At 39.5% G+C, this 17,195-nt stretch overlaps 1 protein-coding gene across 3 annotated transcripts in view; it reads right to left on the bottom strand.

Moving 5' to 3' along the window:
* The window catches only part of DPY19L1 (dpy-19 like C-mannosyltransferase 1), a 123,059-nt gene that overhangs the window by 104,759 nt on the left and 1,105 nt on the right, over positions 1-17,195 (bottom strand). For 2 of the 3 annotated variants that reach the window (XM_074988108.1, XM_074988109.1), the window contains exons 2-7: positions 16,982-17,050; positions 12,871-12,895; positions 9,773-9,860; positions 8,999-9,136; positions 5,437-5,557; positions 3,021-3,114 (exon numbers count right to left, since the gene is read on the bottom strand). In XM_074988108.1, the coding sequence (XP_074844209.1) occupies positions 3,021-3,114; positions 5,437-5,557; positions 8,999-9,136; positions 9,773-9,860; positions 12,871-12,895; positions 16,982-17,050 (535 nt within the window). The remainder of the gene's footprint in view (positions 1-3,020; positions 3,115-5,436; positions 5,558-8,998; positions 9,137-9,772; positions 9,861-12,870; positions 12,896-16,981; positions 17,051-17,195) is intronic. The other variant, XM_074988110.1, reaches the window with a different exon arrangement.

The following is a 17,195-nucleotide window of genomic DNA, read 5'->3' as shown; positions in this document are numbered from 1 at the left end:
GCCAACTGGGCTGAGTCAGCAAACAGTAGGGAAGTGTGACACATAGGGAACACTCAAAGTAAAGGTTAAAACTCTCTGATCCAACACCCTCTTCTCTGGCAACATCCCTCATCTGGCAAGACAACTGATGCTGCCGAACCAGAGAGCTCCAGCTGTTCAGAGTACAGCAGAGCTCTGCTGGTGGCAAGGAGCCCTGCTAACAACCTGATCTGGGGAACCCCAAGAGCAGCCTCAGGGCAAGGAGCCAGATTGGGGAGTCCCAATGTGGGAAGCCCAGCCTCAGTTGTGAGCCCCACAGCAGGGACCTCACCCCAGGCAGGATGCCTCACCAGCAGTCCCACAGCCAGGGTTGCTCAGTGGCAGCCCTACAGCCAGGAGGACAACCTGCAACCCTATGAACCCCAGTTGAGGCCAGAGCGCCTGGCTGGCAGCCTCACAGTGCCTCGTCAACAGCTTTGGAGCCCAGGAAATCCCAGCCATGGGCCAAGGAGGACCTGCAGCCCCTGGGGAGCCCAGCCAGGGACAAGATAGCAGTCTTACAGCCAACAGGACCCCACGCTGTCGAGGAGTCCAGCTGGGGTCAGGGGGAACCTCAGTCCTAAGGACCACCAGCTAGGCCATAGGAGACCGCAACCCAGCGGCAGAGAGATGGCTGGGGCAGGAGTCCCACCAGCATCCCGCAGTCCTGGCTGGAGAACTGCAGGGCCAGGACTGAGAACCAGCTGGGGCATTGGAGCCCTGCCAGCAGCCCCAGGGATCCTGGCCAGGCCAGATGAGATTGCGGCTCAGGGGCTGGCTGGGACAAGGAGCCTTGCCAGCAGCTCCCATCTGTCCACCATAACACCCCCATCATGTCGGCAGCAGCCCCACAAACTCCCCCCCCGCCACCTCCTCCTCACCCTGAGCCTCTTTCCTGAGCTTTGCAGGCCAGAGCATAGGTGGGGACTCTGTTCCACGTGGAGCAGGCAGGAAACCAGGCAGAAGCACAGGTGCTGCATGTGCCCCTCCACCAGCTTGGATGCTGGGCTCGCTCATCTCTTTCTGCCCCCCACTGCACAGGGGGAGGATGGGTGAGACTCAGCTCCCCTGGCCGTGCCACTGGAAAGTGGCTCACATGCCAACCTTGGCACGCATGCCTGGGGGTTGCTGACTCCTGTTATATACATACTTGAACTGCAAGGGGCTTGTGTTTAAATTTTAAAAAAAGTGAATTTCAGTACTAAATCTCTAACCTGAGAATTTAGATCCAGGACAGCCCAACTCAGGAGACAAAATACTGAGAACTTGAAAGACAATAAGCTTTGGAATGTCACTCTGCAGTACCCTCAACTTGATAAGCCTCCCTCGTATGTAAAAGTTCTCACCACTAGCTCCATTCACCCAGTAGAATATCAAAATATACATATAAATGACTGATGAACCACTGTAGCACAGGAGATTCAGTATCACCCCTCGAAGTAGTTAGCTGGACTAGGCCACTTCCCATTTTCGCTACTATATTGAGCTTTTGCCCTACAGTTACTTGCACATGGGAGTGTCCATACTGTAACCACCATACCATGTACCACCAAACATATTCAGAAGAACACAGGAAGACAACATAACAGAGGAGAAAGAGAGGAGGGGAAGAAAAATAGACAAGCAGAGAAGTGTAGTAATTTGTAAAGTGAAAGGTCCATTTATCTATTTCCTTATTTTTTGGAAGAGGGGTGGGGAAGTTGGGGGCCACACCACAGGCTTACGAGAATAAAGGGAAATAGTTCATATTCACTAGAAAAACAAAAGTGTAACCAAGTTTGAGATACATGTTGGTTCCTCAATTGAATACAAATACTGTAAATAAAAATAGAAATTCACAAGAGGAAATGTATGCAATTTTATTCCTTTAAAATAGGAAGAAAAGAAACTTTAATCTTAAGATCTTAAGGTTTTTAGATAGATAAGCTTAAGCTCAAAGGTATACAATATAGCTATAGCTAAAGAATTATAAAATTTTGGGTTTCCTCAGAGCAGTGTTTCTCAAAGTGGGCTGCGGGCCTGCTTTGGGAAAGCCACCAGTAGGCCCACAGCACTTTGTTCACCTAAAGGGTCCATAGTCACAGAGCCTTGTGGCTCCAGTTCGCCATTTGCAGCCAAGGGGAGCATCTTGGCTCCATGACTATGGACCCTATAGGTAAACAAGGTGGCACAGGCCCACCAACAGCTTTCCCAAAGTGGGCACTCAGCCCACTTCGAGAAGTACTGGCTTACAGGCATAACTGAACATCTACATTTTAAAAGTGTGTTATATTAATAATTGAAGTCAACATCCAACTTTACTGAAAATGTATACTTATGCTTAATGATTGTCAACTGTTATCTGCCTGTCATTTTTACCTTCTCATATTTGCTCACAGTTGTCATCCAAATTATGTGATTTGCGAGCACCTCCATTCCCATACAAAAACATTGTGGCTGTGCCTACACTATAAAAATAACTTAGAAGTTGCTTATTTCGAAGTAAGCAACTTCTAAGTTGAGCATCTACACACACCCTACACTTGGAAGTTAAACTTTGAAGTAGAGCACTACTCCTTTCCTGGCTCCCTACTTCGAGGTAAGGGAAAATGGGTGTCGACTCTCTGCTGGCTAATTTGAAGTAGTGCCTAACTTTGAAGTTAACTTTGAAGCTAATTCCTAGTGTAGGCACACCCTATATGGGCTTGTCTACACTACCAACTTCCTTTGAAGGAAGGCTGCTAATTAGGGTGTTGGGAGTTTACTAATGAAGTGCTGCTGTGCAGAGGCAGCACTTCATCAGTAAACTCCCAACACCCTAAATTAGCATCCTTCCTTCAAAGGAAGGTGGTAGTGTAGACACAGCCTATGTGTAATAGTAACATGTAAACAATACCCCATAATAATTGCGTGACTTGAGTATCCCAAAAAAACTTCTTAATTAAGAGTGATTAAAATGTTGACAAACAATAAAAATAAACACTTGTTACCATTGAAACGTACTTGCTGCTCAGCTGTCTTACCTTAAATATGTGCCAGATATGAAGAACAAGGACATCATTATTCCATTTAAAAGAAAGATCACAGAGACATAAAATGAAGCAGGGTCTCCCAAACCTAAGAAACAGCAATTAATATTCAGACAGTGAATAAAACACTAATAGGAAAAATTGTAAATGAGCAGCTAATTCTAGCAACAAAGTCACAAAAAAAAACCAAAAACCAATGTATATAGCATGTTATATTAGACTAAAATAAAAATAGTTTATTTTTACCTCTCTAAGCTAACTGATGTCTTATTTTCCTTAAAAGCCATTTGAATACATCAGGTCTGACAAGGAAAAAAATGACACCTAATCTGTAGATATTATTATTCTGAAAATAGAGGGGAACCTTCAAAACGGAGGATAAATTGAATGGCATGTATGGAAGCCCTAATAAGCATCAATATATTGCTGCTTAAAGAACTCAGGAGAATAATTCAAAATAGGCTGCTTTTGAACAAGCTAGATAAAAAAAAATGAACTACTCAGACTCTGAATGGACTTATTTGGGGTGGTGGGGGTGACTGGAATAATGAAGTATAAAAACAATTACAGAAGAGGTGAATCAGGGTTCTCTTAACACAAAACAAACCCCACAGGATATATTTACAATTAAGGCTAATCAATTAACTGTATATTCCATTATTGTATGGATGTTTCAACCTTAATTTTAGAAACAAAGGCCATACCTCTTAAGGTAAAATTTAAAGTCTGCACCATAAGTTTTAAAAGTTTTTTTTAATTAAATGTCAATCTTATTTACATAATTCAGTTAAACTATAACATACTGATAAATTTCTGACAAATGAAAAGGTTGTTTTACAAAACAGCTCTTATACTGAAGTACTATAAAAAGTTTTATTACACTATCGCTTTCTTCCATGTGTGAAACAGCAGTTGTTCATGACCAAACTATGAGAACTAAATATTAAATGCAAGATGCTCACATCCATTCCACAACAATTAAACTGGGCAAAAGATCTATCTTATCCCACCACAGGACGTCCCCAGTGAAAATTACTATGGAAGACAGCCGTAAAGCTGCCTTCTGAAACTCTCTCTCAAGTTCTAGTGTGTGGGGTATTTAGGGAGCAAGGCCACAGCACTGCAGTTATTTGAGTAGCACTGTCACCCAGACAGCCATCCAGTGACACTGTCTAACTTTTAGTTTGTCTAATTTATGCTGGGGCCATTCTGGTCCTAAGAGCAACCCAAAATTGGGAGGTCTCAAAGATAGTTAAAAAACAATTTAGGCCTCCACTCCAATAGTTGCTTGAGTTCATCTACTTGATGTGCTGCACTCAAAGTAAGATGCACCACGATTTGGTTAACATCTGAGGAACTATAATTCAAACTGCTGTATGCCCATTACTTTACCAACTTCAATGTCAGCAGCATTGCAGCTTCAACTCGTCCTCAATACTCAAGTCAGCACTGTCATGAAGGCAAGCAGCAGTGCTGACAGGTGCTACAGGCCCCAGGGCAAGGTGGGAGGGTGGCCCAACTCCAAACCCCCAAAAGGGGTTAAGACAAGAGCAGAACGACCTGAGCCAAGAGCAGTCAGCTCTTGGTGCCACCCAGATCACAAACACACACACACACACGCACGCACGCGCTCTTTGGAGCGCTGGGCCCCTTTGAAATGCCAGGCCAGGGGCAACTGCCCCCTTTCCTCCTGGCCCCAAATGGTGGGCCTAAAGACAAGCCTTTAGTTTTCATCACACGGCTTCAAGTGCTATAATATACCTCTAGGAGGCATTTCACTAAATCCCTTTCCATGTTTTCATGCATCATGTTGCAAAATTTCCTACAACACAAGCTTAACTAAATGAAAACGAGCCAGTGATGAACATATGTTAATATTACTCTTTCAAAAATACAGTAAAACCTGTTTTATCGAGCACTTCATTGGCTAGAAAGCTCTAGAAACCAATGTTTTGGATCTCCTTGAAAAGCCCTGTTTACAGCCTGGATGGTACCAGGCAGGAAGGCTCCATACTTGGCTCCCCAGAAGTCATTACACATTCCTACTGCTCTTACACAGAGGAGCCATACAGGAACTCTGTGCACTATCCCCCCCTCCATCACAAGAGCTGGCTCTGCGCCCCCTATTGGTCACAACTCCCAGTCAATGGGAGCTGCAAGGGCAGCACCTGTGGGCAGAGACACAAACCGCACCTCCAACCAGGACCAACAGAGACATGTCCTTGGTCACCAGAGATGAATACCACCAGAATTAGGGACTTCAAAACCCCTCCCGCACCCCATCCCACCCTTAGTTAACCAGAATGTATTTGACTACCCTGCATCCTCAAGTCCTGCAACATGCCGGATAACATAGTTTTTACCACAGATGCAGAACAAGCAGCATGTACTTGGGGGAAAAATAACTTGCCTTCACAGCTTTCAACAGGACTAAGCCCTTCTCCCCTGTTTACAGTCCAACATGTCTTGGTTTGAAGACCAATAAAATCCATTATCCCCGTGTATATGCGGTACCAGCTGGCTAGGACCACCTGTGTGGAAAATAGGATTTGATTATTCTAAATAGGAACTTAGATTTAAGGATTATCTCATTACCTAAATCAGCCTTTCATGGCATTTTACTAGTTGCTGGCTATTAGAAAGTGTTTCCATGGCTCTACACTTTTAATTTCTACAAAAGTGAGCATCTGGGGATTATTCACTCTGAACACCCAACATAGTTTTGTTGCTCAGCAATAGCCTTAACACTATATTTGCTTACCAGGAGAAGTCTATATAGTCGTTAACCTCAGGCAGCACTTCTCAACTTTTTCAAATTAAATGTACATTTTTGGGAGTCTGATTTGTCTTGGGTAACATAAGTTGCTCCTTACCTAAAAATCTTTGCTTACAAAATCAGACAAATATATGCAAGTGTCACAGGACACTATCATTTAACAATTGTTTATTTTTCATTTGTCTCATGTAACTATAAAAAGTCAATTGGAAAATATTGTACTTACATTTCAGAGCATAGTAAATAGAGTAGTATAAACAAGTCACTGTCTGTACAACATTTTGATTTATACTGGGTTCACTAGGGCTTTCTATGTAAGCTGTATGAAAATTAGGCAACTCTAGATGAGTTGACATACCCCACCAGAAGACCTCTGGGTTCTCTCAGGAGTACATGAATCCCTGACTGAGGACCACTGTACTTAAAACTATAAAGGAATTGGTATACTTGAACAATTTAATGGAAGGTGTTCCATAGGCCAATTGCATAACAGGTCTCTCTCAGATGGTCCCAAATTTTGCCCACAAAGTTGGCTAAGCATACACAGAACAACCTGTCAAACAAAGTATCCAGCTACCCTATTCATACTCTTCTAACACAAGATCAAATTAATCTGACTGGAACATCTTTAGATATCTGATACACTCATCCCTCGCTCTATGAGCACAACTGAGTCTCAACTTTGTGCTTGCAGGCGAAAACTCATAAGAGGGATAATAAATTCTCATTAGAATACTTGTAAAAGTCTGATTGGTTTCCAGAGCTCGCAAAGGAGTGGCAGCCTGTGGCGCTGCTTTTGGAAGGTAAGTGAACCTTGATTTGGGGGCAGGGGAGTTTAAAGGCTGGGGGCAATTTAGGGCCATGAGTGGGAGGGAGGGTTAAAACCTGGTGGCCGGTTGGGTCCGTGGGGTTGGGGTTCAGGCTGCTGAAAGTTGGACGTGTGGTCCAGTGGGGGGAAGGCAGGGGTCAGGCTGCCAAGAGTTAAACTTCGAAGTGTCGGCTCGCATGTAGCCACAGCTCACCCGCTGGTACTTCGAAGAGGAGTAAAGGGACTTCAAAGTTACCCAGGCACTTTGACGTACCGGTGGGTCAGCTGCGGCTACATGCAAGCCAGCACTTCGAAGTTGCCACGGGGGAGAATTAGCTTAATGTAGTGCTGCATACACATCGCAGCACTTCATTAATAATCTCCCGACACCCAACTTACCATCCTCCCTTTGAAGTAGAGAGGAAGTTTAGACACAGCCTAAAGGTTCAGAGTGTCAGGCACACTCAATTATAGTTCGAAGCAATGACAGTTGTGACCTAACAATGGAAGTAGGTTGAAGAAAGCAGCACTTCAGGAATGAATCCTAGCCCCGTTGAAGTCAATGGAACATCTACCACTGGTTTCATTAGGGATAAGATTTCAGCATAGGTTTCCCATTTGTATCTTCTCTTCCTTGTCAGGAGCAGCACCAGAAGAAACAAATAGAGTTAAATTTTTAAAAAGCACGTTTCCCTTTTTCAGCTTTCCTTGACAGAAATCTAAGGCATGTGTAAATTAGATTCCTTGGCTATCAACTTCAGTATCTCTCAAAGTGTTTAAATAATTGATCAAACCTTAGAGGGACACCAATATACTTTTGTCCTAGAGAGACTTATCAGTATGTTACTGAATGCAGCTGCATGCTCAAATATCACAGACGAGATTCTCAAATCACCCTTGGTGAGGTAAGTATCTTAGTTTCCTTTGAAAATTCTGTCTGAAAGCCCTTACTGTTGCATAAAGTTGGATAACTGTTTAGGATAATATTTCACAAGAAATTCTACTTCAGTGACTTTTATCAGGAATAAACTCTTGAGCCCATGCAGGAGCTAAATTGTTTTAAATATTATACATTGCTACTCTCAGGAAGCTACCACCTCATTTTCCTTGTACTATACAAAAATAATATTCTTCACAAAGACTTCTTTAGATAGGTTGACTAATGATTGTTAGAAATGGAAGAAAATTAGATGCAGGAAAATTGCAGCGTCAATCATATGTAAATAACCTCCTAACTACCTGAACCAAATTTAAGTACTCGATGAAAACTTGAAAATTGGGTTATTCTAACAAGATTCTAAGAGGATCTGAATAAACAAATTAACCTATGTTTCTTGCACTGGAGCTTCTTCAGGATTTTTATAACATGATCACCACTGTGTATCTGATTGACCCATGTCTTGATGTCCTCATTTAGGATATCTATTTGCCATCTTTCATTTTAAGCACTAATTACAGTCTGAATATACATATTTCATAAGGGAGGCTGATCTTTGCTAGGTTGCTCTTTATCTGAAATCAATGTGCAACTGCCACAGAATGAAAGGAATGTTGCATCACTCATGCAGAATAGTGTATAAGTGTTACACACGAGCATATTTTATAACCAAAAGAGGGAGAAAAATGTATGAGGAATAAGGTTTTTAAACAGAACTTAAGCTATATATGTAAAAAGCTTGATTTAGTCGGATGATGAATTAGTCTCAAATATTATTAAAAACAAAGGAACACAGCAGGCTGTCTGCGCTAAGAGTTCTATGCTTAGCATTTACTTCTCAATAGGAAAAGAAAAAATCAAACTACAATTCACAGATTAAGATCATAATCTAATTTAACCTCCTGCACAGCACCAGTCATGAAACCTTTATTCAGTGACCTCTGTAACAAGCAGATAAAGAATGGTTATTTATCCTACAAGTAATGTTGGTGCTTCTATATATGTTGTATACAATCTGCTCACCACTGGTGCCCCTCAAATGGTTTCATACAGAAAGTGCTGGTGAGGTATAAAAAAAAAGAAACGTTATCCTGAAGTTAGGTGGCATCACCAACCTGCCAGTCAAGCAAACAAGGGATGAATGAAAACTGACTGCCAATGAAGAATGGAAAATTAAGGTGTGACAAATGTTGACGATTTGATTGACTGCCACCTGGTTGAAATTATTGAGGGATACACACCAAACAGAAAGAAGTAACAACTTATTCAAAAAAAAAATAGGGTAACTATCGTACAATACCTATCATATACTTAAATGTATATTTGAGGGGAAAATTCTTTCGGACCTATAGCACTAACTTCTTTTCAGTGTAATATTTTTTCTAAATAAAAACTAAGATATTAACCAAAGTTTTCACAGAAACAGGTACTCCATTCAATGCATAGCTTACCTCTGGATAAAGATTGAACCTTTTTAATGTGTTAATCACCAGAGGATATTCAGTTAGTTTATCATTCATAATCATCCACATTCCATTCCAAAATGATGGTGCTTCAACAATAGTCTTGAAATAGGAATAATAAAGGCCCTAAAGAGTGTATAATGTAGCAGAAATTAATCAGGTAGTACTATTTGTATTGTCCTACATAAGATTCCTTCTTTTAAGTAGACTTCCATATAATGAGACAGACAAAATTACCCAGGGCAATTACATAATTTTCTAAGTTTCCTTGTGTGAATACCATTTTGAAACTCTGTTATCCAACATGCCCAAAGAGAACTTCCATTCTGTGTGAAAGAAACATGAAATACTAGAGAAAAGCAGTTTAAAGTATAACATGAAGTTAGAATATATGTTTCATTAACAAATGACAGAAATACTGGTATATGGAGGTAAATGTTCACTTTTTAAATATGCACTTCATTAATTACATGAAGTTACAAAAAAGGGTATTTAAAACTTCATGCATTTTCCTGAACATTAAGTTTTATATATAAAATACTTTTGAAACCCACATAAAAGGGTACTTTCATATTAGTTATATACATGAGATTTGTACCTCAAAATTAACATATATAAATTTGTTACTGATAAAGCATTTGTAGCTGTTATTTTTCCTTGGAGTGGAGTTTTGGAAGTTGTACAATCAATTATTGCAGACAAAAGCTTTCAAGTGTACAACGTCACTTCTTATTTAAATTATTTAGAAGAATAAAATCTAACCATTTCAGTACGAAAAGCCATCTCTCTTTCCAGCGTTGACAGGTGAGAAAAATGACGGTCATTTTCAAAAAGAGTTGTAATATGACACCTGCATGAACAAAACCTATTCAGTTTCAGTCTTTGGTTTTAAAAACTAATACTGATTTACACGTACTACAAGACATTTAGAAAATATTTTCACATCAGAAAACAGCAGCTGTACTACAAATACAGTAATTCAGTCTCGTGTCATACGGATGAACACACATATGGCTCTCTTGAGATTTTCCATTTTAAGTGAATTAACTGCAATCAAGAGACTATGAATCTACAGCTCTCTCTTGCAAATCATAGAATCAGAGAAGAGTAGGACTGGAAGGGACCTCGAGAGGCCATCAAGTCCAGCCCCCTGCCCTCATGGCAGGACCAAGCATTTTCTAGACCATCCCTGAAAGCCATCTATCTAACCTCTTCTTAAATAGCTCCAGTGATGGAGATTCTACCACTTCCCTTGGCAATTCGTTCCAGTGTTTGATCACCCTGACAGTTAGGAACTTTTTCCTAATGTCCAACCTGAACCTCCCCTGCTGCAATTTCAGTCCATTGCCTCTTGTTCTATCCTCAGAGGCAAGGAAGAACAAGTTCCCTCCCTCTGCCTTATGACACCCTTTTAAATACCTGAAAACTGTTATCATGTCCCCCCTCAATCTTCTCTTTTCCAAACTAAACAAGCCAAATTCTTTCAGCCTTTCTTCATAGGTCATGTTCTCTAGACCTTTGATCATTCTCGTTGCTCTCCTCTGGACCCTCTCCAATTTCTCCACATCCTTCCTGAACTGCAGTGCCCAGAACTGGACACAATACTCCAGCTGAGGCCTAACCAGCGCAGAGTAGAGCGGGAGAATGACTTCTCGTGTCTTGTTCACAACACACCTGTTAATGCATCCTAGAATCATGTTTGCCTTTTTCACAACAGCATCACACGGTTGACTCATATTTAGCTTGTGGTCCACTATAACCCCCAGATCCCTTTCTGCTGTACTCATTCCTAGGCAGTCCTTTCCCATTCTGTATGTGTGACACTGATTGTTTCTTCCTAAGTGGAGCACTTTGCATTTGTCCTTATTAAACTTCATCCTGTTTACCTCAGCCCATTTCTCCAGTTTATCCAGATCCTTTTGAATTATGACCCTATCCTCCAAAGAAGTTGCAACCCCTCCCAGCTTGGTATCATCCGCAGACTTAATAAGTGTACTTTCTATGTCAATATCTAAATTGTTAATGAAGATATTGAACAGAACTGGTCCTAAAACAGACCCCTGCGGAACCCCACTAGTTACACTTTTCCAGCCGGATTGAAAACCATTAATAACTACTCTCTGGGTACGGTTATCCAGCCAGTTGTTCACCCACCTTATAGTAGCCCCATCTAAGTTGTATTTGCATAGTTTATTGATAAGTATATTATGTGAGACCGTGTCAAATGCTTTACTGAAGTCTAGGTATACCACATCCACCGCTTCTCCCTTATCCACAAGGCTTGTTATTCTATCAAAGAAAGCTATTAGATTGGTTTGACATGATCTGTTTTTAACAAAGCCATGCTGGCTGTTCCCTAGCACCTTGCCACCTTACAAATGCTTGCAGATGATTTCTTTAATTACCTGCTCCATTATTTTTCTTGGCACAGAATTTAAGATGATTGGCCTGTAGTTTCCCAGGTTATTCTTGTTCCCCTTTTTATAAATGGGTACTATATTTGCCCTTTTCCAGTCTTCTGGAATCTCTCCCGTTTCCCATGATTTACCACAAATGATTGCTAAAGGCTCAGATACCTCTTCTATCAGCTCCTTGAGGATTCTAGGATGCATTTCACCAGGCCCTGGTGATTTGCAGACATCTAATTTTTCTAAGTAAATTTTAATTTGTCCTTTTCTTATTTCAACTTCTAAGCCTACCCCTTTTTCACTAGCATTCTCTATGTCAGGCATTCCTTCAGATTTCTCAGTGAAGAAGTTTTTTTGTTTGTTTTTTTTTTTTTAAAAAAAAAATCAAAGACATAGATAAAGAATATGCTGCAGCAAATAAAGGACAAGAAACCCAGAGATCAAAAGCTAACATTACCAAATCTTACTTCAGTGAAGGAAATCATGATATATGCCTACCAAGTCAATGAAGGAAAGAATAAAAAGTGGAATAAATGCTACAATGAAATGGAATTATATTATATTTGTCTATAAAAGCCTTCCCTGCCCAATGCCTTTTACTAAAGTACAAATGTGTACCAGTATGAGAACATGAAATGGTGATTTTATCATAAGATACAGACCTTGAAAATAATATGCGCCAGAGTAAATACATATTTTGCTGCTGCAGGTAAACTCAGCATCTCCTCTAGAGCAGAAGGGATGAGAAAGGAGCAGAATAGACAGAACTGCCCAAGTGTCACTGTTCCTTTGTTAGGAATAGGGGATTTCAAAAAGCAGCACTAGATACTGATAATTTAGGGGGTAGGGGAGAGTTTTAGGAGAGAAATCTGAATGGCTGGAGTTGCTATATATTTTTATTCCACGGATAGGTAGAAAAGAGTCACTAATCCTTTCACAAATATTGCTCCATAAAAATTGGGAGAGTGGGACTTGTAGTTGAGGTGTCAGATAAGCAGTGGCAGCAGGAAGCAGTGCACAAAAGAGAGCAAAAGGAGACAAACCCCCAAAAGAGGTGAAATGGTACACAATTAGGGCATTTATTCATAGACAGAATTAACTGAGGAGCAAGAAAGATTTGAGGACCCTCAGAACTTACTGGATGGAGCCCCAGTGAAAATACACATTGCTTTGAGGGTCATAGCTATATAGGTATTATTCACCCCACCAACTGACTTAGCCCTTGGACAAAAAATTTAGAGGAAAATCTTTCAAGCCCACAATCACAAAATCAGAATAATTCTATGTTAAAGAAGATGGCTTCCACTAAAAGGAAAGATACAAAAATAATCGATAAATTAAATTAGTCACCATTGTGGCTCATCTACCTTCCTCTATATACATGATGCTTCATGCTGTCTTAAAACAATATTTTTATTTACACTGACATGAAGCCAATAAAAATAATCTTACCAGTGTAAAACTCCTGCAAAAGTAGCTGTGGGAAAAAAAAAAAAAAAAAGAAGATGTGCGTCTTCATAATCAAACACTTGAACATAAAATCATTCTTTAAAATAATTACAGAACAGTTATCAGGGGCTGGGCACATGATGATGAACTCAGCTTTGGGGAGGAACAAGGTATGGGAGCATCCTAGAGGCTTTTGGGATGAGCTTTTTTGTCTAACCTCACAAACGACTGGAATTGAACAGACAGTATTATTACAAAATAATTCAACATATACCTGATCATTCAAATGAACCAATAAGAAATCAAGCCATTTATTTCAAATGGCAAGAAAGAAAAATATGAAAGCTGTAAAAAAGGACAAACACTGCATTTAACTTTGTTGATACAATAAATCTCATACACTAAGACAGCAACACTAGTGAGATTTTTTTGTAAAAGTAATGTAATCTACCATTAGCGTCTTGCATGTCACAAGATGCCTTGCACTGAACAAAATCCAGAAACAAAACAAAGTGTGAATGACTGAAAGAAAAAGCAAGCACATCTGTGTATTAACTTTTTTCTTTAAAGTATTTACTATTACTATGAAATTCTGCAACTTAACAGAGAAAAATATTCTTTCCCCAGCAAACAAAAGGCAGCTGAAAAAAACATTTTTCTCACAATATTATACAGCTTTTAATAAAATTTAAATTTTGACCATATAATTTAAAATAAATCTTTAAATTTAGAAAATTGCAGATTTTTAGAAATACTTCTGGAATAAAATACATACAAGGATAGTTTAGTAGTCTCTGTGTCATTTTTAAATTAACTTCAATTTTACAGTTTCAGCTTGTTAGGGATGTCCTAGTAGGGTGCACAGCCCACAGTGGAAGTGATGAACATGTCACTTCCAGGGCCACCACACCTACCAGTTGCACTGACTCACATCACAACACTCCCCAAAGCACAGGGCCAAGCACAGTTGCCCAATGGCTCTGCAGAGTGTCACAGATTTTTGTACTTGTAAATCTTACATGCATTCTAGTGGAGAACTAGAAGTTTTGGTTGCCAAGGAAGTTATGTGCAATTTGAGCAAGCACATAATTGTTACATGGCTGACACACCTTAACATTTAAATCATCAACTGTACGTTGCAGAATTAACTTTTCTGAAAGAATGGGACAGTTCCAAACTACTGCATTGGTCTGTTTGAAAACCCAATCACACAAACACCGCATTTCCTCTGTATGTTCAGTTAAACTCAAAAATATTTTCTCCTCAACCATGAATGCAATTAAGCTTAGATTCTGAAACATTACATAAAGAGTAGACTTCAATACACTGCAGAATGCAAAGGATTTTGAATATCATTGGCCCCCTTAATCCTTACATACAACGAGCATCATAAAGAGAAAAGACTCACATAAAACATACACCCTGTAATTAGTCATAATATATTAAATCCAACTTAACAGTATTTAATTTTTAAAACTGAAATTGCATATTAAATAAATTGTGTTTGACTTCAAAAGGTACTACTTATATTTCATAGGAAAACCTATTTTTTAAACTTACCAGGAAAATTCAGCAGAACCAGTTTAAGAAGTTTGTATTATAGCTGTATTGTTAAACAGTATATATATTCAGTCACATAGGTTTTACAAAAATTTTGTATATATCTTTTATTTAATTTCACAAAAGCCATGCTTCTCTGCATATATATATATATGCTGCAACTGTCACAACAACATCGTTACCACCTCATTATCTGCATTGCAAACGATGGTAGGAGCAATTTTGCTGCTACACCACTGAATGGCTATGTCTACACTGCCCCTCCCTTTTAGAAGGGACATGTAAATATAGTGGATTGAAAATGCTAATGAGGTGCAGATATGAATATTCAGCACCTTATTTGCATAATGCAAGCTACTCCCTGCATCAAAAGTTAGACCTGTGAGGAGAGGCTGAGGGATTTGGGCTTGTTGGGCTTACACAAGAGAAGACAGCAGTGATTTAACAGCAGCCTTCAACTTCCTGAAGGGGAGCTCTAAAGAGGATGGTGAGAAACTGTTCTCAGTGGTGTCAGATGGCAGAACAAGGAGTAATGGTCTGAAGTTAAAGAGGGAGAGGTCTAGGTCAGATATTAGGGGAAATCTACTTCACCAGGAGGGTAGTGAAGCATTGCAATGTGTTGCCTAGAGAAGTGGTGGATTCTCCATCCCTCAAGGTTTTTAAGTCCTGGCTTGACAAGGTCCTGGCTGGGATGACTTAGTGGGGGTTGATCCTGCTTGAAGTGGGGGCTGGACTTGACTCCTGAGGTCCCTTCCAGCCCTATGATTCTATGAAAAGTGCTGCTTTCAAAATGCAAACTAGCCACGTAGACAGGGTGCCTTTGAAAGGAAGCCCTGCTTTCAAAAGCGCCCTTCTTCCTAAATTTTTTCAGGAAGAAGGGTGCTTTCAAAAGGGGGGTTTCCTGTTTGAAGGAATCCCGTCTACACGGCTATTTTGCATTTCAAAAGCAGCACTTTTGATGAGGCAAGTGGCCACAATTATGCAAATGAGGCACTGAATATTCACATCAGTACCTCATTAGCGTTTTTGATCAGCTGAATTTACATGCTCTTTCCAAAAGGGACAGGAAATATAGATGCAGCCTAAGTCAAGTTGCTTCACTGACTTCAGTGGAATTAATCCACATTTATACAAACGATTTCTAGTTATACATCTCCCCCATAATATTTTAAATAACATCACAAACACATATTTTGCATATTTGTCAAAAAGGACATGTCGCTTGTGAAATGCTCAGGGAGACAAAACAGGTTATAAAAATAAAATATTCAACAACAATGGGTGATTTCTGCCGTCCCCATGGCTATGTCTACATGGCAGAGCTATTTTGGGATACCTTGGTATTCCAAAACAGCTACTTTGCATCTTTGAAATGCACCTGTTATTTTGAAATATTTTTTGAAATAACAGGTGCACTATTTTGGCATCCCTGTACTCCTTGATGAAGGGGAAACAAAGGATGTTTCGAAACAGCGCATTATTTTGACATTTGGTGCTTTTAAGATATCTTACTTTGAGTTTAGAATGCCATGTAGACATAGCATGACTGTGTAAATGTCACCTCAGGAAGGGATGCAGAGGCAAAGGGCCTACACTACACAAGCTTTTAGTGACTTGGCTGTGTTGACACAGACTTGGCACTAAAACACAAAATAACTTCAAAGATATTTAACATTTAAAGATAATTTTGTATGCTTTTTTAATTTTAGGATCCAGCATTTTCATTTAACATGGCAAATGGACACAGTAAATCAAGGAATCATCTTCCTCTCCAAAAATATAATAATTTTGATATTGTGTTGACCTATCATTAAAAGCTCTAAAGCCAATAATGCCAACAAACAAAGAGTTCCTAATTTTGAAGTAATAATCATCATAAGACAGGTCATTTCTTGGAAAAAAAAATTACTGGCTAGAAGAAAACTGATGATGCTAAACCTCCATCTGAGGCCATTAACCTCATCCAGTTAATAATTTCTCCTGTAAGTGTCCTAAGACAATAGTGTTTTTTATATAAACTCTAAAAATATGGGACTATTTTCCCTTCCTTTGCCAGAGCTCCCACACTGTTCAGAGTAATAATTTTCATACATTATTAGGAGAAGTGAATGTTTGTAATGTTAAGAATAAAAAAGATCTGACTAATTAGTAATTTACTATACCTTCCATATGCATCTCTCAGGAATTAATTATGCAAAATCAGAAGTGTACATACATATGCACACTGAATGAACAAGTATCAGCGGAATATTAAATACTTATATTTTGACATTTACCTTTTAGTTTGCATAAAGGATTTTATTATTAGCTTAATTCTGCTCTCATTTAAGTCAATGCTAACCATTACTGCCAATCACATCCTAGATGATTACAAGAACACATGAGTGGTTGTGCATGCAGTCATGAGAAACACATACAATGCAACAGGAATGAGGACTATCCTACCAAGAAGAATCAGGTTTTTCCTTCCCCCAGTTACATGATAGGCAAATTCTGATATAGTACATTTTTATAAAGCAGTGAACTTTAAGGACACATATGTTTGTCCCCTTACCTAATAGAAAAGTGAACCATATCTTGCTATCTGCTCTCATGATGAAGGTTCCTTTTTCTACAATAAATGCTGTTAAAAGAAAATAACTCTTAGCACTACACTTAGACTTAAAACTAATAAAAGCAATCTTGCCTAAAGAAACCGTGTTGACATACCACACTTAATATTCTATAGCCACCTTGACTTGGGCAAGCTGAAAGGAGGTGGGGGCAGA

Source organism: Carettochelys insculpta, chromosome 2 (genome assembly GCF_033958435.1).
Source record: "Carettochelys insculpta isolate YL-2023 chromosome 2, ASM3395843v1, whole genome shotgun sequence".
NCBI lineage: Eukaryota > Metazoa > Chordata > Testudines > Carettochelyidae > Carettochelys > Carettochelys insculpta.
Note: the sequence above shows the minus strand (reverse complement) of the source record. Positions and strands in the feature narration are given on the sequence as shown.